The 24,583-nt window shown below is 39.0% G+C and overlaps 1 protein-coding gene across 3 annotated transcripts in view; it reads left to right on the top strand.

Annotated features, from left to right (window-relative positions):
- Nucleotides 1-24,583, top strand: part of ASCC3 (activating signal cointegrator 1 complex subunit 3) — a 217,012-nt gene that overhangs the window by 165,073 nt on the left and 27,356 nt on the right. For all 3 annotated transcript variants that reach the window (XM_080999928.1, XM_080999929.1, XM_080999930.1), the window contains exons 35-36: nucleotides 6,947-7,058; nucleotides 7,398-7,532. In XM_080999928.1, coding sequence (XP_080856054.1) covers nucleotides 6,947-7,058; nucleotides 7,398-7,532 — 247 coding nt within the window. The remainder of the gene's footprint in view (nucleotides 1-6,946; nucleotides 7,059-7,397; nucleotides 7,533-24,583) is intronic.

Genomic DNA, 24,583 nt, shown 5'->3' with positions numbered 1-24,583 from the left:
TGTTTTATTTTGATATGTTGTTGTGAAGTGTGTTCTTCACAGGGAATCAGTGAAAATATGTACCTGAAAACATTTATCAAAATTTTTAATTCATTGGTACAGAGAAATTTAGTCACACCTGTTTAAATCTGTGCAGTTTAAATTAGTTTAGCCACTACTCTACTCACTTAAATCCCCTTGATTTCAACAAAACAGAGACACAAATAACTTTTCCAGATTTGGGCTCCTGTAGATAATGCTTAAAGGTAAAGGGACCCCTGACCGTTAGGTCCAGTCACGGACGACTCTGAGGCTGCGGCGCTCATCTCGCTTTACTGGCCGAGGGAACTGTCGTACAGCTTCCGGGTCATGTGGCCAGCATGACTAAGCCGCTTCTGGCGAACCAGAGCAGCGCACGGAAACACCGTTTACCTTCCCGCCAGAGCAGTACCTATTTATCTACTTGCACTTTGACGTGCTTTCGAACTGCTATGTTGGCAGGAGCAGGGACCGAGCAACGGGAGCTCACCCCGTCGCGGGGATTCGAACCGCCAACCTTCTGATTGGCAAGCCCTAGCTCTGTGGTTTAGACCACAGCGCCACCCACGTCCCCTAAATAATGCTTAGGCTATCTTTAAAATGAGCTGCTATCTTTCAGTTCCACCCGAGTGCTTCTTAAACACATATAGCAGGAAAATTAACTGCTGACAGATACTGAAGTAATTTTGACACAATCAATAGACTATTTAAAAAAAATAGGATTCAAAACCCTGTGGTCTTATTTGTTCGTTCATCTGTTCTGTCTGTGAAAATGCTTTTTTTAATGCTATTGCCAAAAAAAAAAAAAAAAACACCAAAAAAACCTCTGATGCTAGTGTTGCTAGTTGGCAGCTGGCCTTGTTCAAAGGAATGTTGAATGACTCCTTGCTTGAATAGAGATTATAAATAGACCACAAATTAGTTGGGCAGTGTTGATGAAGGAACCAAATGTCTCACAGTGTGTTGTAGCTGTTGATAATGTTATGAAGAGGAGTAGGTTTCCCCCCAATTTTATTTAGACCATAGCATTTCAAAATGTTTTTGGTTCTACCAAAACCTATTTTGTCTGTTATTAAGAAAAGCAGGCTGTAATGTAATGTAATATATTACATGTTCTATTAACAAAAATATTATTAGGTACACCTTCTTCCATCTTTATATTCAACCTATATGGCTGAAATTAAAAAACATGTTTATTTTCCATTCTGCCTTTCTCTTTGAATGGCCCCCAGGCAGCTTTCAATAGCAACAACTACTACTGCAAAAACAACAGCCACACACAGTAAAATACAATACTAATATAATAAACTACTGGAAGTTTACCAGTATATAAAAAAGATAAGAAGTAAAGAACAGTAGATTAATTATCTCAAATGCCAGTAAAGTAATAGGAGAAGATGTGAATTTATAAATCAAATGGGCATTTGATTTGGTGTACAAGTTATCTTATAATGAAGTGAAAGGCTCACCATTTATATATAATTCTAAGGCTGCAATTTCCCTATTGAGTATCATGGGCTGTATCTAACAAAATTATACTCTGAATAGACCCACTGGAGTTAATGGGTCTAGTCATTTCCATTAATTTCAGTGGGACTATTATGAGTATGACTATTGTTAGATATGACTCAGTGAGATCTACCTCTGGGTAAAGATGAATATGAAGTCTCTGTTAAGTACTGTTAGGTCCTAGTGTCCTCTAGAGGTCCAAGACTATGCTTGAAATGAAATTTCACCTTGAAGCATTGCTATCAGGTTGCAATGGCTAATTGTAAATGTAGTCTGAAGGTGCATTCCGTAACCTCTAGAAGTATATAGCAATCTTACACTGAATCTAATGGATCTAAGACATCTCACCCATTTACTACCAGCTGTGTAGTTATTTTGTTTACCGTAGTTATTTAAATCTAGTGGTCATTCACTATTTTGGGCTCCCCCCCAGCTATCAATTGTGTCTGCTTTACATAAGCCTTTCCAGGTTGACATTCGTCTCCCATCTTTTTTTCATATGTGGCTGTATTTGGTCCTTCGTCCTTCTAGTTTTCCTTCAGTCATACTTTGAACTAGTTTTTCGTTTCTTGGGATGTTTCCAGTCATTCTGCCTGATGAGACAAATAATGCACCTTGCCTCATAGTGAATTACATAGAATTGGAAGGGACCCTGATATGGCTGAAGGATCTTCATAATGATCAGTCTGCAAGATGTGCACCTTAGAAATTACATTAAACTCACAAATGGTTGCAAACTATTAATTTTTAGTAACAGATTCCCCGTCTGAGTTCTTCACAATTAAAGTAGAAAAAATATTTTAAAAAGTAGGGAGGAAATCACAGTTGGTGAAGAAAAAATATTCTGAGATGATAAAACAAGATGGCTCTATTAATATTTCAGATTGTCAGTGACAAAGATACAGTATTTTTAAGTGTTGATGGCCATTTTAATAATGAATTTGGTTTACTTTGATTGCCATTCCAAAATGATAATGATGGCCATTCAATGTATTACTCAATGACATAAACCTTCTTTCTCTTGCAAATGAGCTTGCTCTCAAGGGAGTGTCTTGGTTTCCTTCCCATTGAACCACGTTACAACTCATGGATTAGATCCAGAAAATATGTTGATTGGATCATCTCTCCAGTGTTCCATCCATCAGGGATAGGCTTAGAATAATAGATTTCATCTAAGCCTCATATCCGTGGCCTAGGTTTAGTAAATTTCACGTTAAGAAAATCATATCAGTTGCAGCATGTCTCCGTGAACACCTTTTGAGAAGATAACTATTTGTCTATCCTGTGCTTTAAATTAAACTTCCTTTTTCAAAATGGCAAATCTCAACAAATTATTGTGAGCTGAGCTCTTGTGGTTTCCCCCAAGAAATACTTGGATTACAAGCAAGAGTTTTTCTTAAAGTGTTTTTCAGTTGTCCCGCTTTCATTATCTGTGTCATTACTACTACCGTATAATCTGAACATAAAAAACATGGTGTTTGTAACAAATGACTTCACAGGCCTGACAGTTATAGCACTACCATTTCAAGGCTGATGAAAAATTTCCCAGGCAGATCTTGGATCAGGTTTACATAAAACTCAAACAGGAAGCAATTGCCACCACAATCCACATTAAACTGAAAATGGTCAGTGTAACTTCATCTGCATTTTATGTCCTTGCACAGCTCCCTTTTTCTCAGCTGGTGAAATGCCACACTGGCTTAGATTAGAAAAACAAGTTCATGTTTCTCGTTGAGTTCATTCTAGATATATTCTCAGGTTTAGCAGTAGGGGTTTTAGTTTGTTTGTTCGTTTGTTTATATATTGTTTAAAAGGAAATTGGAAAAGTTTCTTCCTTCATTGTTTTGATTGTTTAAATGTTATGTACTTTGTAAATTTTTACGGTACCTAGGGGTTTGTTATTGCTTTTTTCCCAATGGGCTACTAATGGAAGTTAGCCTGTCTACCCCATGTGCTAGATGCTGTTAGTATAAAACTGCCTTTGACTTTCACACCTCTCAGGGGACGAGTAATTGTTGTGTTCAAACAGCCTGTAATTGTGATCCCGCTGGCTTTCTCAGTACGCTTCTGGCTATTAGAATCATTAAACAACTCAGCACCTGTTAACAGCATTGTAAATATTCAACCTTGCTTGTGTGCAGGTTGAGCAGAATATAGGAGAAGGCTTACAGAGCCCAGCCTCATAAATTAGAGCTGCTGACAAGTCAATTATTGTGAAACTGGGTTTCACTGTGAAATAAATGAAATGGTGCGCTGACAAAAAGGTGGGTTGTCTGTTTGCAGCAGAGGGGAAATAATGACTGGATGATTCAATGCAGTGACCATGAAACTGCACTGTTTTTATTCTTTATCTGTAATTAAATAGTTAGATAATACAGTCACTCAGAAGCGGGGGGCTGATATATAGTGTATTTTGAACGTATGAGCATTCAAACGCCTCTGATTTTCTGTGGTATGCTTTTTAAAGTATTGGATTAATAAAATCTTAACTGAGAAGTACATAATCTCTCTGGTTGGATTCCTATTCTATCTAACAGAATACAAGCATTTTACTTGAGATCTCATGAAAATGACTTTGAAATCCTACCTATACAGCTCAGTCTTGCGCCTGTTTACTCAACACTTAGGCTGACTGCGTTCTGTGGGGCTTACTCTCTCTTGTGTTAAGGATTGGAACCTAAGATTCCTAGAAGTATGGCTATTTTGGATTTCCTTTAGTTGAGTTTTTCTTTTAAAGAAAGGAAGGTATGTTAAGAGCTATGTTTTTTTATTTAAAAAAGTGCCATAGTTTTTGTATTTTTCGTGTGTTTTTTCCATGGATTGAAGTGCTTTTTAAAAAATAGTTTGTATTCTACAATGCCTTCAACTATTTCACCAACTGCATTCTTGCTAAATTAGCCGTTGTTTAGTGCCATACTGTAGTTGTGAAATGTGTCTAGCGTTGGGACTAGAAAAGCAGCCAAACTCTATGAAAACAAAATTAAAGGCTTGGCAAAATTCACTCCTTAAACAAAAGAAAGATTTTCAGCTTTTCCTTATGTTGGTAGGATCATGACAAAGCATTTTCATACGCCATTAAATTATATATAATTCCAGTTTTAGGCTGCAATCCTGTAACCTTTACCTGGATGTAGCCCCACTAAACTTTCCAGAATTTACTTCTGAGTAGAAATGAATAGGCTTGTCCATAAATGTAGCTTTATTTGAATATACAGGTTTAAAAACAATGCTGCAATTAAGATAAATCGTTTTGCAGCAGTAGTTACTAACAGTTACCTTTAAAGCACAAAGGGATATCAAAACAACGGACCCTTGAAACATACATTCTGGGGGGAAATAGAAATATGGATTCAAATAGCAGCAAAACCAGTATTGTGCACCTACTCAAGCTTTAGACTTGTATTCCCTAAAGTTCAGCTCTTCCTGCCACATGACAAGCCTATTTTGAAATGTGGAGAGTTTAAAAAGCAGTTTGTGATATGACCTGGGGCCTGCTGTTGAAAGGGGAGGAAATTAAAAACCTGTTACATATGTTTAATCATTTGGGTGCATCTGATGTAGTTCTTTTGTTCCTGGCTTGTGTGAGTCAGCTACAATTTTATACCCAATTACTTGAGAGTAAGTCCTAGTGAACGCTGCGAACTTAAATCTGAGTAAGTATTGTAAAGCATTTTTAGGTTCAACTGAGAGAGATTTAAGCATACCAATCCCATTGAGAATTAAGGTCTTATAGTCTCTTAGTTTTTTGCTAGATCATGCCTTCATTAAATCAGAATGTAGGCTACTGAACATGCGGTTTCATTAAATTTTGTATAACATTTTTAATTATAAGCTTGTGATAGGTGGTCATAATTTTCTTCTACACTCGTTTTATCTTTGTATATTTTATGTGGCCATGATAAGTAGCCATTCACGTGAAATACAGTTAAGACAACACCCATCTCTAACGCACATTAAGTAACAGCCTTGCTTTTTCTACTCAAAAACATATTTCATAATCTATTGCAATTTAGTGCTCCACTTCCAGGTTTTGTGTGTATGCATGAGTGTCAAACAGTGCATTTCATTAAATAAATAAAGGCCTTCTAGCGATTAATCTGAGCAATAAGCTTCCTCCTTTCTCACCCATTGTCTCATTTGTTCCTCCTTTATTACTGGGAGGATTTTGTTTATGTTTACAATGTGTACTAACTTAGCACCATTGGACCTCTCAGCTGCCATTCTGGGATCATGAAATTGCAGGACTATGGCTAAGGTAGTTGAAGTCCGTTTTATCCAAAGTTTTGTAATTTCATGTTCCCAGCATCATACTGATTGGAAGCCCATCCTTGGGGGCTATTTGGACAAGCAAGAATAGTGATCCAAATTGTATCTTATTTAAGAAAATTAATGAATTGACAGTTCAAAGAATACTTAGATTTTGTGTTCATATGCATGAAAAAGAGAAAGATAATGCACAAGAATTAAGAGCAGAAACTGAAACATGAAATAAGACTACAACAGTGCTGGGGCACACTACTGTTTTATATTAATTGATTTTTAAAATTAAAGCTAATCCATAAAAAATTGGGTGGTTCTGCCATATATTTATAAGAGATTTTCATATTCCACTTCTATTTCTTTATTTGCAAACCACACATTGCTACAGAAGTGATTTGTTAAAGTGACTTATTCACACATTTGTTTACATTTTCCATCCTACAGAGCGACGTCTCTAGTAAATATACACATTGTATTCAGCTAGCTAATAATGTAATAACATAAACTAGCTTCTTATGTGATCTGCTCAAGAATAATAAGAAAGCACATGAATTTTGCTCTTATTGCTAGGAAACTGGCCTATTTTATGCAGCAGTCCAGAATAAAATATTTGTTTTAGATCTGTTTTTGTTACATGTTTATCTCAATGACTACATTCCTAATTTGTATAACAGTATATACATCAAGAACAACAAGGAAAGAAATCAGAATAATTAGAAATAGTACAAAATTATAACACAGTTTTGTTGGTACATGTACAAAATAATTCAGTGTGTTGTGTAATCTTCAAAGCACTACTGGGGAGAAGATGAGTGGAATTGGGTATCTTCCAGCAGCCAGAAAATAACTATACATATTTGTAATGTTTGGTAGGTCAAACCTGACAACGAAACCTTCATTTTTTTAAATTTAGGGGATTCCAGGTTCGGGTGGGGCTGGAAATGGCTCTTATTGTTGTCATCTTAACTGGCCACATCCCTGCAATCATTTTAAAATCACAGTCAGGCAGATGTAACATTGGATATGGTCATTGATTGCCCCCTATATAATACATGACCATTCTTACTTTAGTCATGTTCTTTGCTAGTGTTACAAGAACCTTATTTGTGTCAGCAATATTTTCAAAGCATCTAACTCTATTACATTTTCATTTACACAGTTACTATAACTTAGATGCCGTCAGCCATGACAACATGAACAAGTTCCTTTCAAACCTTGTGGAGAAATCACTCGTTGATCTGGAATACTCTTACTGCATTAAATTAGGGGAGGTAAGGCTAATTTATACTTCATAAAAAGACTGACAAGAACTGGGCAGCAGTAATATTTATTAGGGATTATCTTTCATCCTGATGTTTGTTGAATTATGAAATACATGTAGGCTGCTGTGCGACCTCCCGTTGCAGCTACTGAGGTTTTGCAGTTCCTTTGGCATTTGAACCAGTAACATGCTGTTAAATGTATTTGTGACTCAGATCTCGCTATTGTGAAGTTTTTAAAACATAACACCTCCATTAGAATACTGCATAAAATGTGCTTACCTCCAGGAAAGCACTAAGCACCTTGAATCATATTTATCTAAAATATATATATTTCCCCATGTGTAACAGGACGACCACAGCATTGAACCTCTGACTCATGGCCGCATTGCGTCATATTATTATTTGAAGCACCCAACTGTCAGGATGTTCAAGGATCGTTTGAAACCCGAATCTAGTGTTGAAGATCTGCTCTCAATTCTGACAGTAAGTTGCTATTTTGTTTGATTAATTATTGGATTAAATAATTCTTAATCCAAATGAAGTAAATTTTTAGCTCATCCAGCACTATAATGAAATGGGACATACAGATGTGAAGACCACTCCCCAGGATATTGACGTACCTATTGCAATCATTGGTGGTGTAGCAAAAACATTTGCTGGGACAGCCTTGTTTTTCTCCTAGTCCTTCCATTTCTTTGTAAACTAGATGAAGTTCTGAAGTACTGGAGCACTGATGATCACCTGTATGTTCTGGTTAAATCATCTGTTATGTTTGTGTCCAACAATGTCACTCCATTGGTGAAAGGACTCCATCAGGGGAAGACAACTGAGACAATTTTTGTCAAATTCCCTTCTTCCTTTCCCCCCACCCACTGTAGAAGCACTCTCCCCTAAATATTTTCTGGAAGGTAAAGGACCCTTCGGATTAGGTTGCTGTAGGGAAAAGGGGGAAATTGCAGTAAAATGTCTGCCTGCCTTTTCCATTTGTAGAACGATACAATTGACTGAAACCCTTTACATTTACTTTGCAGCAGACAAGAAAATAATATAGATTCTAGATAAATTAGAATAAAAGGTCTTGATCCATTTTAATTTGAGAATCTTTAAAGTAAGATACAGTGATAGTATTGGGACGCGGGTGGCGCTGTGGGTTAAACCACAGAGCCTAGGACTTGCCGATCAGAAGGTTGGCGGTTCGAATCCCCGCGACGGGGTGAGCTCCCGTTGCTTGGTCCCTGCTCCTGCCAACCTAGCAGTTCAAAAGCGCGTCAAGTGTAAGTAGATAAATAGGTACTGCTCTGGCGGGAAGATAAACGGCGTTTCCGTGCACTGCTCTGGTTCGCCAGAAGCGGCTTAGTCATGCTGGCCACATGACCCGGAAGCTGTACGCTGGCTCCCTTGGCCAATGGAGCGAGATGAGCGCTGCAACCCCAGAGTTGGTCATGACTGGACCTAATGGTCAGGGGTCCCTTTACCTTTACCTTTACAGTGATAGTACAGGAATGTACAGATGTTGAAAGTAAAGTATTGTTTTCTTGGAGTAATTATCTTGATTACCCTTTTATTCAAAGAAATATTTCACACTGCTGAATATTGTTAGACGTCAGGTTGTAATGATGGAAAATTATTTCATGGTTTTAATTTTAAACTATGTCCATGCCAGCTTAATGTATTGTCTGGCAGCCAAAGGCAGCTGTTATGAAAGATGAAGCACATGTTATACAGTAGTATAATTTTCTTTTTAAAAAACCAAAAGCCCTGAAACCTATTGGCCAAGATCCAGAGAGCTACTTTGGGCACACCCTCAGTGGAATTTGTGACTCTTATCCCTTTGAACAGCAGAACCCCATTCCATATCACTAACCACTTTTGAAAGGCCCTTCAGTTTCAAAAGAAGTTTCACATGTGTCAGGGATGGCAGTGGGGGGAGACATAAAATTCTAGAAATCAAAATCCAAAACTCCTTTGGGTGTACTCAACTGCTAGCTGTGTGATTCTGTGTATTTGGTCCACTAATGAGACAATCACTATAATTTCAGCTCCCATTCCCCGCATTGTAACTTGTAGGCTTTCTTTTTGCTATCAGAAGTCCAATTGATCTTTAATTGTAGTTCATCTAGATTGTATGGTTTGAATTTTGACGAGTTGATATGGATGTTTCTGTCTTGGAAAAGGGCTGAACTAAAATTCATCTTAGTCCCTTGCCCAGTATGCCTGTGTGTGTTCTCCTATGTGTTGGGAAATTCTGAAATGGTGCAGGACAGTCTAGTATTATGTAAAGTATTATGGGTGATATTCAGCTGATTCTCATCATCTGAAGTCTGCACAAGGACTTCACTTGCACAGTGGCGTTTTCCCACCTCTTTGCCCCACCCCGCATGCTCACTCCAAGATTGGCTCAGTCAGGTGAGAAAAGTGCACAGAGGGGGAAGAGAGGAAGGATTGCTCATCTGGCAAGCAAAAATGCTAGCTCTGATGGAACAATCACTTTAGCACAACAATGTTGAATTTCTTGCCCAGTATGTGGATGATGATGTATAAATAATATGTGACCATCTATATCAGTGGTTCTCAACCTGTGGGTCCCCAAATGTTGTTGAACTACAACTCCCACCACCCCTAGCTAGTAAGGCCAGAGCTCAGGGATGATGGGAGTTTTAGTCCAACAACATCTGGGGACCCACAGGTTGAGAACCGCTGATCCATATTAACCTGCAATGATATGGTAACATCCTTTCCCCAAGTCATATAAGCAACCCAAGGCTGTGGACTGCCTGCAGCATTCAGAGATCTTAAGGGAAGCCCACACAGATGCTCAAGCTATCCTCTGGTGACTTTGCAAGTGTGGATCCTGCTTTGCAAGCAGGGAGAGAATGGATATTTTCAAGCTTGGAAGCCCCATGAGACTCCTGACTGGAATGTAGAAACTAAGGTGTATAAGCTGTTCTAGAGGAATAGACCAAACAGAAAAGGAGGAGGAGGAAGGATGTGTACACTTGTGAAGAGATCCATGACCTGGAGCAAGGAAGACAGATAGAAAGTAAATGGATAGAAATTGAGAAGAAGGAAACAGGAGTGACTTTACTGTGAGCACCGCTGTAGACCTTCAAGCCAGACTGAAGACTTGGAGGATGCCTTCCTAGACGAGATTACCAGACATTCAAAAAAGAAAGATATTGTGGTCAGGGGAGACTTCAGTTTCCCTGATATCAGTTGGGACTCAACAGATATCGGGAACATTCTGCCAAGAACGTAAGGTGCCAAGAATGTAAGGGAGGAACTGATCCATGGAAGTACTGGGAAACTTGGGAGGAAGTATTCATGTCATCCTGGGTTTCATGATACAGAGGCAAGGGAAAGACATGCACTCTGGACTTTAAGGAGGCTGGTTTCAAAAAGTTTAAGGAACTACTGGGGAGATCCCATAGAGATACCATAGAAAAGGGAGTCAAGATTCATGGGACTCTTCTATGTTTTGATGAAATAAAGGCTGACTACTAAGTCCAGCCAAAACTTGTGGACCAAACCTAAGTGAAATATATTGGTAAAAGCCATAAAAAATGAAATAGCCTGTAGCTGACCTGGTTTAAAGTCTGCCCAACAATCATTAAGGATTCCTTTTCATCAAACATAGATTGCCACAATTGTTATAAATGAATTAACAGCTGTTATACATGAAGAAATAATGTTTTCCTTCCCACTGAAGAAGTTCAAGTTTTTTGAAAGATTGTTCAGTAAGTTGTTCTGATTTAGGTTTCTGTGCACTGGACAAGAATTTTCAGGATTGTAGTGAAATACATTTTTCATTTTGCTGCATCCTGAAACCCCTCATCTAGTGGGTACACACAGTGGTTGTATTCAAACACTGGCTTTTTGGAGAAATTGTATCATGTTTGCCATGCTTCATCATTCAAACTGGCCCCTCACACTTACTGTTCTTGTGAATTGTCCATTTACCATTCCAAAATGAGTAAGACTAAATCTCACATATATGTTGAATATTCAAGTTACTATAAATGTTAACCTAAAAGGTATAATGGCATTGAGTGAAGTATCATTCTACAACAATACATTTATATTGCTTAGATGCCAAAATGGCTTCTAAGTGGTTTGTGGTAATAATTTCAACTTAAAGACCTTTTATAATTATTTTTATATAATCGTTTATATAATTGTTAGGTAAACTATTATCCTAGCTTTTCTGGAAGTTGAGTGAAGTTTTTTTGTGGTAATGGTTTATCATTCAACCTAAAGTTTAGTATTTTTTTATCATTTTTATGTTGGTTTTCATAATTATTAAATAAGCTACTCTCCCAGCTATTTTTTTACCAAAGGTACAAATTGGAAGTTATAATTGCAATTGTTTGCTGTGTTGAAGGCATTAGGCACTTTAACAGAATTATCACCAAGCTGTGTTTTTCTCTCTCTCTAAACACCATGCATTAATGAGCTTTATAATTAAGGGAGTCACTTCACACCTCTATTGTTAACCAGTGGCATTGCATCTGCCTTGCTCCATTGATGCCCTTCTCACTTACTTATTGGAGCATTTAACAGTTTTGGCAACAGGGAATTACATGGCATGGGGCAAGTACTCTAATTAGATGCAAGTGAAAGTCCTTGGGGAGATGAATATTTAAAAAGTAATTTGAAGAATCTCTTAATGATGCTGGCAGCGAAAAATGTGGGCCACAGTGAAAAAAGGCATGTCAACATTGCAAAACATGGGTGCAGTAACAGTTGTGTAGTTCACAATCTATTTGTAAGGTTTTTATTTATCTGGAATACGTTAGAGTGATTCTTTTCTAAAATGCTTTAACTTTCAGATAGAGTGAATGGTCTTTCTATTTTGTAGCTTTCAAAACTGAAAACAACTTGTAAAAGATTATCTATATCCTATTAGCAACACACACATCACAGAATGCTGATAGCCCTGCATGCTGAGGGCTCACTTGGGCAGGAGAAATATATCTACCCATGTTAGATCAATCTAGCTTACCCTCATGGAGTGGGTGGAGAGCTGAGCCTCCCTCTTCTCCCATACCTTTCTTTAATGATAGTAACTTAAGGCATAAGGAGATAAGAGAGGCTGGGGAGAAATTAGAGGCATTGATCTTTGTGTTTCCCCTGGGAAACACTAACACATGCACACACCCAGTCTCTCAAGCTAAGCTGCATATTTCTTAATAGCTCCCTGATGTTGTCTATTATTTTAACTGTATTTAGCAGTATCTTAAGCAAAGAAGGGCACTGGCTTCATGGAACTGGCCAGGCACACTGATCTTGGAACTTTCAGCAAGCTATAAGTTGTTGATTGCTTGGACTCTGTTATCTATTTACAGTAGCAGTATCTCATTGCCCCAGTAGAACTTAAAGCCCCGGCTGGCAGAATACAGTGAGAGCTGCTCCTTCACATATTTGGGGCCCAAGCCTTTCAGGGATTTTAATGTTAGCATCAAAAACTTGAATTGGGCCTGGTGGCATATTGGCAGCTAATGCAGAATTGGTGTTTTATTGTTTCAGTTAGATACACCACTCACAACTCAGGTTGTCACATTCTACACTAGTTGCAGCTCTGGATTGTCTTCAGATGCTAATTGCAATAATATAATCATGAGGTTACTTGGGCATTTATCCATTTTTAGCTGCAAAACCAGTGCTCTGACATCCTCTGGCATACCCGTAAGACCTGGGCATAGGCACCCCATTCCACTGAACCCATCTAACCTCCAGAGATGGATTGGATCAAGGAATACCCCCCAACTAAAAAAACTGTTCGGTCTCTATATAGGATAGGTTGTTTCCCCAATTTCCAGACATAGTAACCATCTCCCAATAGCACCTAGATATTATTGAAGATTCGCCTTCAGTTTATTGGCCCTCTTCCAGCCTATTACTGCTTTCAGAAAATGGTCCAAGCACTTGTACTGCCTCACCTGATTCTGGTGGTTTGGGGAGATGGAGATGGGCATCAACCACATCCCTATCTGCATTACTATTTGTCAACTGAAGCTAAAGGTCCCATCTTCCAAAGTCCATTGAGGGGGCCCAATGCGACATCCTAGCGTTGCTATGCGCCAGGCTCTGCTTTTGACCTCAACAATGTGGGCCTCAAAACAAAGCATGAGGGGGCCCAAAGATCCTCAGTGCCCTGGAGCCAGCACCTATGACTGAAACTGTATCAGGCATAACTACTCTATGCCATTGCAGCCACATAACTCACAAAGAGTATGGTGCGTCTTCTATTGACTTAAATGTATAACTAATATTGAAATATTCTGGAACTTTTGAATTCTGCTTAAATCTAAGTACTACAGCTTTTACTGATTTGTAGCTCAGGTTTTGAAATGCGTTTACAATAGTCCTCACACATAAATACATTTGTTTTGGTTTTCCATAATCTGAGTAAATGGGGCAGTTTTCCAAGCTAAAGTCATCTTTCCAGAATATGGTGGCATTGTGTATTTTTCAGTGCATGCATTCCATAGTCCCGTGACCTTAATTCTGAGTGTCTCCCCAGACACAAGTAATTCCATCATTGCTTTTTTCTCCCTTTTAGTTCTAAAGCTAACTTTAAACTAAAAACACCTGGCGTTCTCTGCCTTCCCAGCAAAGCACAATCAGTAGGTAAATCAAGATGACAATGCCCACCACTCATCGCTGACTGAATGTGGCATATCGTATTTTTCATGCAGCACAGAATTCGGGGGCGGTGAGAGGGGTAGAGAGAGGAACCAAGTTCAAAAGCACAAAACCCTGACATTTAGGAAACAAAGAATATATATCACCCTTCTATGCTCATTTTTAATTCAGGGTAAACAAATGTTTATTGTTCTTTTGCCATGGTCTAATTTCACTTCTCTTTAAACTAGCCGATTTAAAAATAAAGGTAAAAGAATATTGAGATATAGTAAGATGTAAGAGTTTTATAGTGAAAAGTATGACCCATCTGTTTCTCTGTTTCTTATAATGGAGGTCTAGAAGTGATATTAATGCCTGTTGGTAGAATTCATCATAGTGCTAAGTAGGGTGTGTATGCACAGATTCACTTGTGCAATGAAATTTCCCCTCTTCTCCCCCATGGATCCTCTAAACCCACTGAGCAGATTTAGGGGGGTGCTGGGGACATGGAGGAAGACGACGGATGGAAAGTTCCATTGCAGGAGAAGAGCTTGTTCTATGCACGCGACAATTTACCGTATTTTTCGCTCTATAAGACGCACCAGACCACAAGACGCACCTAGTTTTTGGAGGAGGAAAACAAGAAAAAAAATATTCTGAATCTCAGAAGCCAGAACAGCAAGAGGGATCGCTGTGCACTGAAAGCAGCAATCCCTCTTGCTGTTCTGGCTTCTGGGATAGCTGCGCAGCCTGCATTTGCTCCATAAGACACACACACATCCCCCCTTACTTTTTAGGAGGGAAAAAGTGAGTCTTACAGAGCAAAAAATACGGTAGTTGAATCTCATTCCAGATCTCACCACCACCACCACCATTGTCTACCATTACTGGTAACATAATTAAATGTAACTTTTAGCACAGTATGTTTTCTAAAACTAAAATGCATTGTTAATAGAAATAGGCTATAACTTAATTGCTTTTATAATAAAATGTTATTCTGGCCTTGCTGTTACTTACAAAGCTAGTCTAAAATTCTAAAAGAGCTTGCTGGATTTGTCACTTTACCCATCTTGTGACACATGTTAGTGAAGCATGTTGGTTTTTTTAAAAAAAAGTAGTATGGCCCATTTTCCATGTAAATGTACAAGACTGCCTTGTGCCTTAGACGTGTTTATTTTAAGTTAATCCCATTGATTTTTGTGAGAATTTGATCCCAATAAGTTTGCCTGGCATTACCCCTTCCACAAATAAGATAAAATTTGATTAATTTTAAATGACATCAACTTAATTCCTTCTGTGTTGCTTTCACTATATTTCATAGCTTAAATGAACTGCCCAATTCACAACTTGGAGAAGGGTTTCCGGCTTTTGTATGATAGATAAGGTTACTTAAATCAGCATCTGCTTGTGACATTTTTGTTTTGGCAGGTGTGTCCAGACACGTAGAAGTTACATGTGTTTTATCAGGCTTTTGAATGCTTTTGTATACTTGCTTTTAACTGTTTCTTACTGAAAATTCTAATGTTTTATATTTTTGTAAACTGCTTAGAGATTTTCTTGCACTTGAGCAGTGTATACATTTTGTTAAATAAATAAATGTAGAGTACCCCAGAGCAATCATGTTGGAAATGGTATGATTCTATAGAAAATAGATTAAGCACTTGTAAGTCTTCATTAAAAGATTCTTTTAATATTTATCTAACTGGTTCTAAAAGACGTTAGTCGTGAACGCTGTGTGAGCTATAAGAATGCATGCTTGCCTTCTCTCGCTTTGCACAGAGCAGATGGATGCTTGACTGCCTGCTAATCCACAGCTGGAATGGTTTCAGCATTTTCCACGTTGCTGGGTTAGAGTGGCTTTTCTAGTGGACTGAGAGGGCAGCAAGAGAGGGATATCATTATTCATCAGTATCCCAGTGGGATCGCTGCCAGCAGAGATTAATTTTTTCTCTTATGCTTGTAAAACAAGCTCAGGTGGAGTCTCTAATCCTCAGGGCACGGGTGGCAGATCAAGGAAGATGCTACAAAGCTAGTTAATTTTCAGATTCTAGGAGAAACAGAAGCTCTGTTAGATGTATAAATACATGATTGCAAATTTAAGTAGCTCAAATCCAAATGGGATCTTCCCAGACATCTGGTACTGAAAATCTCTTGTTTTTTTCTTTGTTGTTTTTAATAGAAGTTCTTGCAAGTTTGAATCACAGCAAAAGTAGCTCTCTTCAGTTATCTTCCTCTATTATTCTTGGCAGATCTTGTCTTAATAGTTAGATTTTTTTTCTTTTTACAAGTGGCAAATAGAAATGTTAGCTGAGTAGAAATACAGATCTTACAGGTCTTATCAAATGTCAGTATTGCCAGCCCTTTTACAAAACTGCCAAGTTCCAGGTTATCCCCCTCCCTCCCTCCCGTCCCCCCAAAAGCTGCTTGTAACCCCATTATTTTAGAGGACATGGCTCAGTGGGAACATACTGTACTCCTAGTAGCTCAAAACACCTAAACCAAGCTCATGGAATAGAGATTTATTCTTTATTTGCAGTGAATTATTTTTTTCCTTAAAAGTTTAACATTGCTTTGGATGAAAGCCACTTGCTAATATTGCCTGGTAGCTTGCTTTATACTCACCAAAACAATGGGCCAAGTTACTGGCTGATTTTAAACTGGTGTGGTTTTGTGAAATTTGGTAGTTAAAATCAGTTTTTGCTATCCTTGGTTTATCTAATAACCCTGACTAGCATCCAGGACTCATATGGAGAGGGAGGTATCAGCTTGATCAGGAAGACAAGTAGCATAAGTCATTGGAGTGGTAAATGCAGACACAGGCCCCAACACCAAGCCTGAATGAACTGGATCCTAACTGCCCAGAGTCACCTGGACCCCCTGGAGACAGCACTCCTGAGCAAGATTCCCCTAAGGAACACCAGGGGCCTCAGACTCCCAGACCCAGCAGTGCTCAGAATGGGAACTGACTGAATGACTGTCCAAATTCAGTTCCTCAGTTCAGGTTTGAGCAGCCAGAAAATGAGGTGAGGAAATAGGAATTGTGGCACACAGGAGCCAAGACAAAGTCGATAAAAAGAGAGAGACCTGTTGGGTGCTGTTGTGCTAGCAAAGATCAGGCAGCAACTGAGAGATGTTGTGCTAGTACCTATTTACGCAGGTATTCCCTGAGTCCAGGATTCCAACAAACCTATTTTTCACTTCTAGTTTCAGGATTTTATCTTTAAAAATAAGTTTGTTTGTTTTTAAAAAAAACAAAAAAACCACCTACCTACAGGCAATAGAGACTGTAAGACAGGGCTAGGGAACCTGACATTATCTAGATTTTGTTGAACTTCAATTCGCATCAGCCACACTGCTTGGTCAATAATAATGAGAATAATAATGAGAATTGTAGTGCAACAAGTTCTGGAGAACCAAGGCTCCCATAACTGCTGTTAAAATATCCTTAACAATGAAGATAATTGTCCTGAAAAACCCTGAAAAACCTTATCTCCATGAGACTCATAGCTCTAAAATAATTTTTCAGTAGACAGTGCTGTCCTGGATAAGTTTCTGTTGAAGTAAAATTCATTGGAATGAGTATGTTTAGCATCATAGCGATTGTGGGAAACCAAGAAGTGCACTGTATATCATGCCAATTTACGATGTTGGGAGTTGTGATGTTCCCAGCCTACATCTGAATACTTTGAAACGTATATCTGGCACCATACAGAGGCCAAATAAGTTGAGTTCTTCACTTTACCAAGGCATATGCTCTAGTCTGCTTCCCTCTAACTTTCGGTATTTAGTTCAAAGCCTGAAACGAAAAGTTGACCGATTATTTCCTTCTGGGCAGCTGCTAAGCAAATCTGCTGGTACTGCTTTATTACTGTCATCGGTTCATACAAACTGTGCCAAAACAGTCTATTAATCTTAAAAACATGGGCAGACATTGTAATGGAACTGCAGTAAGTTAAAACTTCTTTTTCTCCTGACAAGTCAGCTTAAACCATAAAACCTAGACGTTCTTTTTAAGTGTCCTTGGACACTTTATCAATGTATAATATAATATTGAAAGTTGTTTGGAATAAAATATTGACAAGGTTCTCAGGATCTTTTCTGCGCCATGGCATTGTGTTCATGTTTTCCAATGAAAAGTGTGGTCTGCTGCTCAAATACATAGCCTTCCCCAACTTGGTGCCCGGCAGATGTTTTGGACTTTCATTAGTCATGCTAGCTGGGGATGGATAGAAGATGGAGTCCCAAACATCTGGGGAAGACTGACGTAGGGTGATAAAGATTCATGTCTATGTTTTCCCCCATGTTGAGATTTTTTATGAATACTCTAGGATTTTCATATTGCTTGTCCATCACATCTGGTACTCAGAAAAGTATATTAACAAAGATTCCATTTAGCTATCATGGATAATAGCAGTTTTGTTGATACTTACCCAGAAACCTTTCCTCAGATGCTTACAGTCCTTTGCATTCTTAACATCAAAAAGATACTAAAAAAATGGGGGGGGGGATATTGTGGCATAGGAATCAGATTGTATCCTAGGCTTATGAAGACTTTATGCCTTATGCTGATAACACTTCAGAACCTTACATTTAATGCAGTGGTTTGTAGGAGCTTGAGGAAGAGTTTAATTTTATGTGAGGAATTAACAAAATTATCACATAAAAGTTTTTCAGAGATTTTCCAGGAGGTTGTAAAAGAAACTACCATGAAATTACTCTTGGTCTGCCTTCAAGGTTCATTCTGATAGGAATTATTCCCTCTCCGTTCAAATACATCCAGAGGTGTAGCTTTTTCTTTTACATGCTTCATCGTGGCAGTGAAATTAATATCTATAAAATGTTTGTGAAAAAGGTTGCTCTAATTGCAGATCTTGTTGTTGATTCTGTGCTAAGTGTTAAATGTCATTTGTACGATATTCTAATTTCGCTATGGTGTAATGCTCATTACAGGATGGCAATTTAAGTTCACACCCCAAAAGAACTCTGAACTTTTGGTCAGTCTGCCTTGCTTTTAACTAAGTTTGACCTTCCTATGCTCTTTCACAGTGGGAAAGGTCATTTGGATTCCTGATCCCTTGATAATTACAGATGCCATCCATAGTTCTCTGCACAGTTAGTTAAGGAGGTAAAGTTGGAAACTAAATAAACGCTCAGGGGGTTTTAAGGAGCCATAGAGATGTCCTGCTGTGCACAAATGTACTTCTCATGAGTGGTGTGTTATTGTTATTTTTAATATTAATGGGACCAGGGTGTTAAAATATGCATTTAACATGCTTAAAGTATGTGACATGTTATATGCATGGCACAACTTGCAACACAGGCAAGGATGGGAAGATGAATTCTGGCAGCATAATATGCAGCTAAAAAGCAGCCTGCAGTACTTTGTGTTTCTCTGAAACTATTGTGGGGTACTACAATGTACCCATTTCATAAAAAAAAGAACTGGTAGTCCTCAGAACCCTCCCACCCAAAAAAAGCAGGCAAAATTACACTTATACTTATGGGGCAGTCAGAGGGCCTTGATGGGAACCAAAAAGGTGTCTGAATGTGCCATACTACTCATGAGCACCATGTTTGGTGCCTCATGTGCATGTGCCACAGTATCACTACGCACAGTGCTAGAAATTGTATCATCTAACACGAATTTATATGTTTATGTGAGGGAGAACTTCCACAAAAACAAGAAGATGTAGGTTTGGGACAGCATGGAACAATCTGTCTTAGTGTGACCAAGATTTTACATGTATGAAAGGGAATCTTGTTGCATAAATGCCATGGTCATATAATAGTAATTCCTTAATCCAAAAAAAGAAAAAGTGGATCATAGCACAGTCTGTTTTCAGCCATGTACTTTTCAAAGTAATGAGTTGGAGCAGCTTGACTTACAGAAGTCATTTTCTTACTAAACTACTGAAGGCCGGAAACCAAACAAACACAACTAAGTTTTTAAAAGTTGGCCTGTCTTCTGCCTGAGGCAGGTCCTCCCTCCATGATGGATGGGAGGGTGGAGAAAGGAGTAGGAAAACAAGACTAGAAAAAGAACTGGAGCTCTCCATTTCTTCCCTTCCAGCTCCTTGGCAGGACTTGGGCTACTATATAATGTGTTTCAAAGAGTTACTGTCAGCAACTCCTATATGGCTGCCTTGTTTTCAGCCTTAGTATTCCAACACCACATATTCTCTCAGTTTTCATCTCCTAGAGCTTAGATCCTTCCCACATTCAGTCTCTTGACTGGTTCTGATCACATGTCCTAGTCTAGCTAATGTTACTTCTTTCTTTCTTTCTTTCTTTCTTTCTTTCTTTCTTTCTTTCTTTCTTTTTTTGTCTAGACAGTAAACTTGTATGATCCAGTTGATATTGACTTTGGGAACATAAAGATTGAATCTCAAACATAAACTTATTTCATGCCCTTTGGACTGGTTTCAAGGTACCGCAGCCCAGCAAATACTGCTTGGCAGAGGGAAATATTTGATTGTGGCTTTTCCATTCCTGTTTCCAGACTCTCAAAATACAATATGTATATAAGGGCAACATGAGATGGTGGGAGGAGCACGCATTTCCAAATATTTATTTTTGAAGCGGTGAACTGTAGCAAGGGGAACCATAACCTAGTCTAGTGACCCCAAAGCAGAACCCATTACATTTCTTACCTTCTCTCCCCCATAAGGTACCACGGCAGGTTCAGCAATACAAAAATGCAATGTTAAAATCAGTTTAAAACAGTTTCATCGAGAAGAACGGGAACTTACGGTTTTCTTTAAACCCTTGGAAGAGTTTGCCTTTTCGCTCAGCTTTGCTAAAACAATAATTTCATCTGAGCTTTTTTTAGAAGAAAAAACGTAAAGGCCAACTGGAGCAAAGCTATCCCTTTTACCACTAGCAAAAGGCTAACGGTCATCCACTGCTGGGTGAGGCATGATCCCAACATGACTGAAGAGAGAGCTCTGGTTTCAAGGCCTATTCATATCTTCTATTATGGGCAGTCAGCTCAAAGTATCAGGTTTTCTAGTGCCTCTCTTTCTCATAGGAATAAAATAACAAATGAACTGCAGTGCATTTATTTGAATGTGGTATCCCCTAACCACATGCCACTTGGAGATAGGGGTCCAAGGAAATACTTCATTAAAATAAATGCATTGTCCATTTTGTTTGTACAGTGGTACCTCAGGTTAAGTACTTAATTCGTTCCGGAGATCCGTACTTAACCTGAAACTGTTCTTAACCTGAAGCACCACTTTAGCTAATGGGCCGTAGCGCCGGAGCACGATTTCTGTACTCAACCTGAAGTAAAGTTCTTAACCTGAAGCACTATTTCTGGGTTAGCGGAGTCTATAACCTGAAGCGTATGTAACCTGAGGTGCCATTGTACTGCATGCTGTGCCTGGTGCTAACTGGGTATGTGAGGTCTGAGACTTGTGTTGGGTAGAGAGCAAGGGCAACACAGTGTTGAATATTGCCACTCCTGCCACTTCCTTCTGCTGCCACCTGCTCTGCTACACACCCTGCCGCATCTACCACTGGCAGAGAAGCAGCATAGCCATTGGCACTGATTTGGGACAAGATCACACTGGTTTCAGGTGAGATCTCACCCAAAATGGTTGTGATCTTGCCCAAAATTGGCGCAAATGGCGGCACTTCACCACCACTGACGGAGGTTACAGGGCACCCATGGGCATGCTGCCTGGGGGGCTTCTGCTACCCGAAGCAACATCCTCACCCTACCTAATGGCTTAACCAGCACCGGTTGAGAGTTTTCCTTACCTGTGATGCCTAGACAGGCTCGCATGCTGAGAGTGATCATGCCAAAGACCTTAAAATCTCCCTGAAGGTACAAACAGCACATTGTTTAATAGAGTCAAAGCAAGTGAAAGCACATGACATGCACATTTATCCCTTAAAACCCTTACAAATTTATATGACACACTCGTATCTGTCCTCAGTTTGAGGGCTGTCCTCACTGTGCTTGAATATGTGCCAGAACAAGCAAAAATTTGTTTATGTGCTTCTAAAACTTCAAAATCCATGTGCAATATAAAGTTGGAACCGGAAGGCCAATCTTTTTTTATGGACTAGAAATAAACTCCTCTAAATAGAAAGTTGTCAGAAGAATTAACTGATACAGACCTAATTTTAACCAGCGGTACTACTTGGTGCCACTGGAACAGCGGCATTTCCTTTTGCTAAGTTTGTTTGCTGCTCATAAATCTGTGCCTGACTTAATTCCATCTGCTTGCTAGTACACATATGTATGGGCTTATAAATCAAGCTTGCACTTAATGTGCTGTCTAAGAGTTGAATGATAAAGTATTGGATGGTAATATGAAGTATTGCTAGTGAATGGGAGTTTTGTGTCAGATGTTTGATGACAAGGGTGGAAAACAGCAAAATTCAAAATGCGCTGTCTTGTTTTGCTTCCTTTCCTCTGAGATAATAAAAGTGAGATCGTACATGCAAAAGCTATTACAACACATTTCTCATTTGCTTTTCTGCTGGGTGGATTGTGCACTGTGTGTGCATCTAGGGGGCAATCATATGCAAAATGTCAATAGGTTCATGCCTGTACCCAGGCCATACCCAGTTTACTTTGTGCCAAAAAACTGAGCAACAGATTAGAATTGAGCTTTTCTCTCAGTGGTTTATCCTTTCTTGTTTGCCTCTTTGTTTTTTTTCCCTTTATTTTAAGATACCAGCTAAGGACCCTGTAACACTTTCCCCACAATAATCATTTCCTTTTAGGCCTTAGGCTTTGATCCACATGCATACCCTTATGCTAAGAGGGGGTTGGATTGAGTGAAGGTGTCCCTCCATGCACTTCTGCAGACTCAGATGTCCCCCTGCGAGCCACTGAACATGCAAGCAGATGTCAGGCTTGCTTGTGGTAAGCCACAAAATAAGGTATTCTGAGGGTAAGTCTGAGCTGGCTTGTCTCCACCTTGTGCAGCAGCTGCAGCTCTGTAGAGCTGCAGTGGTGGTGGTGAGGAGTTAATATTACTCTGTTAGTAAATGTGCTCTAACAATTGCTGTTTGGCTGGCTGTGTCTCAGACTAATATAACATTTCTGGGGGTTGATGAGACTGTGTGAATACAAAGGGATGCTAGATTATGTTTAGTACACTTTTAGTCAGTGGAATGTGCAGAGATTAACAGCCTGACATCATTAACAGTCAGAGCCTAGTGTGGCCATCCAGAAAAAAGTAGGCCATTTGGCGTTATGTACGTTTTCCTCAGGCACTTGTGATTTTAAAACTTCCTCTTGGATACATCTTTGTACCCCAGCTACTTAATTAAACACTGGCGTTAATGTGCATGCTGGATTAATCACAGCTAAAGAAACAGCAAAGTGTATCTCCATTGCAATTTGAGAATTTGAAGCAGTCACACAATCATCACTGATAGGATGAGTTGTGACAAAGTCAGCTCTTGTTGGTTTCCCCCAGGTGTGAGTTTGAAAGCTGCTCTGAAACCTTATTGTTTTTACATTTCAGCTGTCTGGCTCTGTTGTGAAGCCTTTCTCTTTTTAGCAGGGTCATATTGACCCAAAATATTCCCCAGTGTCTGACATATCTTGACCCCTTATCTAGCACCACCTTTTCATCCATGCATTGAGAATCCACTCCTGGTCCTATATGTAGAACAGGTAGCATTTCTATAAATCGGGTGTTGAACCTGTGACCTTCCTGATGTTGCTGGACTTCATGATAGAGATGTGCAAGCTTGCACATGACGTGGGGAAAATGGAAAGGAAGATGCTAGAACTTGGGGTCATCAAATGAAGCTGAATGCTGAAATATTCAGGACATACTGTACAAAAATAGATACTGTACTTCTTCACAAAGCAAGTACTTAAACTGTTTGAGGACTTCCCATAAACATCTGGTTGGCCACTGTGAGAACAGGATGCTGGACTAAGTTGGGCCTTCGGACTAATCCATATTATATAGTCTTATGAATGTTTACTTCCCTGCCTTCCTTGTCCTGTTGCTGAACTCACCTAAGTCCTTAAATTGCCTGACTCCTTACCATCTTCTCAGTGCTTAATTACTGGGGCTCCCTTGTGCTCACAGAGTAGTAGCTTGTTTATACACTCCTATGGCTAGTTTGTCCCAGTTCTTTTGCAACGAATTAGAGAAAGAGGCCTCACTTCAAAAAAAGAGTGCATGGCTACCTTGAAATTCCAAGGCTAATCCAGTTCAGTCGGATATCTTAGCTGCTACGGACTGCAGAAGACTGCAGTTGCCACTACTACAGGTGCCACATAATACCCATTCTGCATGTGGAAGAATTTAGTTGTTTAGTATGGCATCACCCGCACTTTGGAACGCCCTGCCAATTGAGATCAAGCAGGCACCTTCACTATACTCTTTTCAGCACCTGCTAAAAACATTCTTGTTTAGACAAATCTACCCAGATGCTTAGAAAGTTGAGGTCATTTAAAATATGTTTTAGTATTTTAACTTTTGTATGTATATTTTTAACGGTTGTGAATTTTTCTCCGTTTTACAGTTTTATCTTTTTGTAAACTGCTTTGAGTTTTTTTACAATCAAGTAGTGTATAAATTTTATGAAATTAAATAAATGCAACAGTTTATGAGATTCTGCAGCACAGTTGACATTAAATAAAATTGACCTTTCGCATTCCTTAAAAAAGAGGGGGTCCATTAAAAATGTGTAGATTTGATATTACTAAACATCACTAGCAGCAAGATATTTCTTTCATGAATACACTACTTTGACATGTGCATACTCTTCTTTTCTGCACTGGTAGAGTTTTAAAATGAAACCTGCGCCCTAAAATTACATAGATCTAAAACTGCATACATCTGTTGGCTGTTTTGACCTCAAATTCCAATTTAAACATAAGTGAAATCTGAAATCTGCCAATATTTCAATCTCTTGGTAACGCGGACACTTCT

Source organism: Podarcis pityusensis, assembly GCF_964106645.2.
Source record: "Podarcis pityusensis genome assembly, chromosome: 3".
NCBI classification, from domain to species: domain Eukaryota; kingdom Metazoa; phylum Chordata; class Lepidosauria; order Squamata; family Lacertidae; genus Podarcis; species Podarcis pityusensis.
The sequence above is the reverse complement of the archived record's forward strand: the minus strand, read 5'-3'. Positions and strand labels throughout refer to the sequence as shown.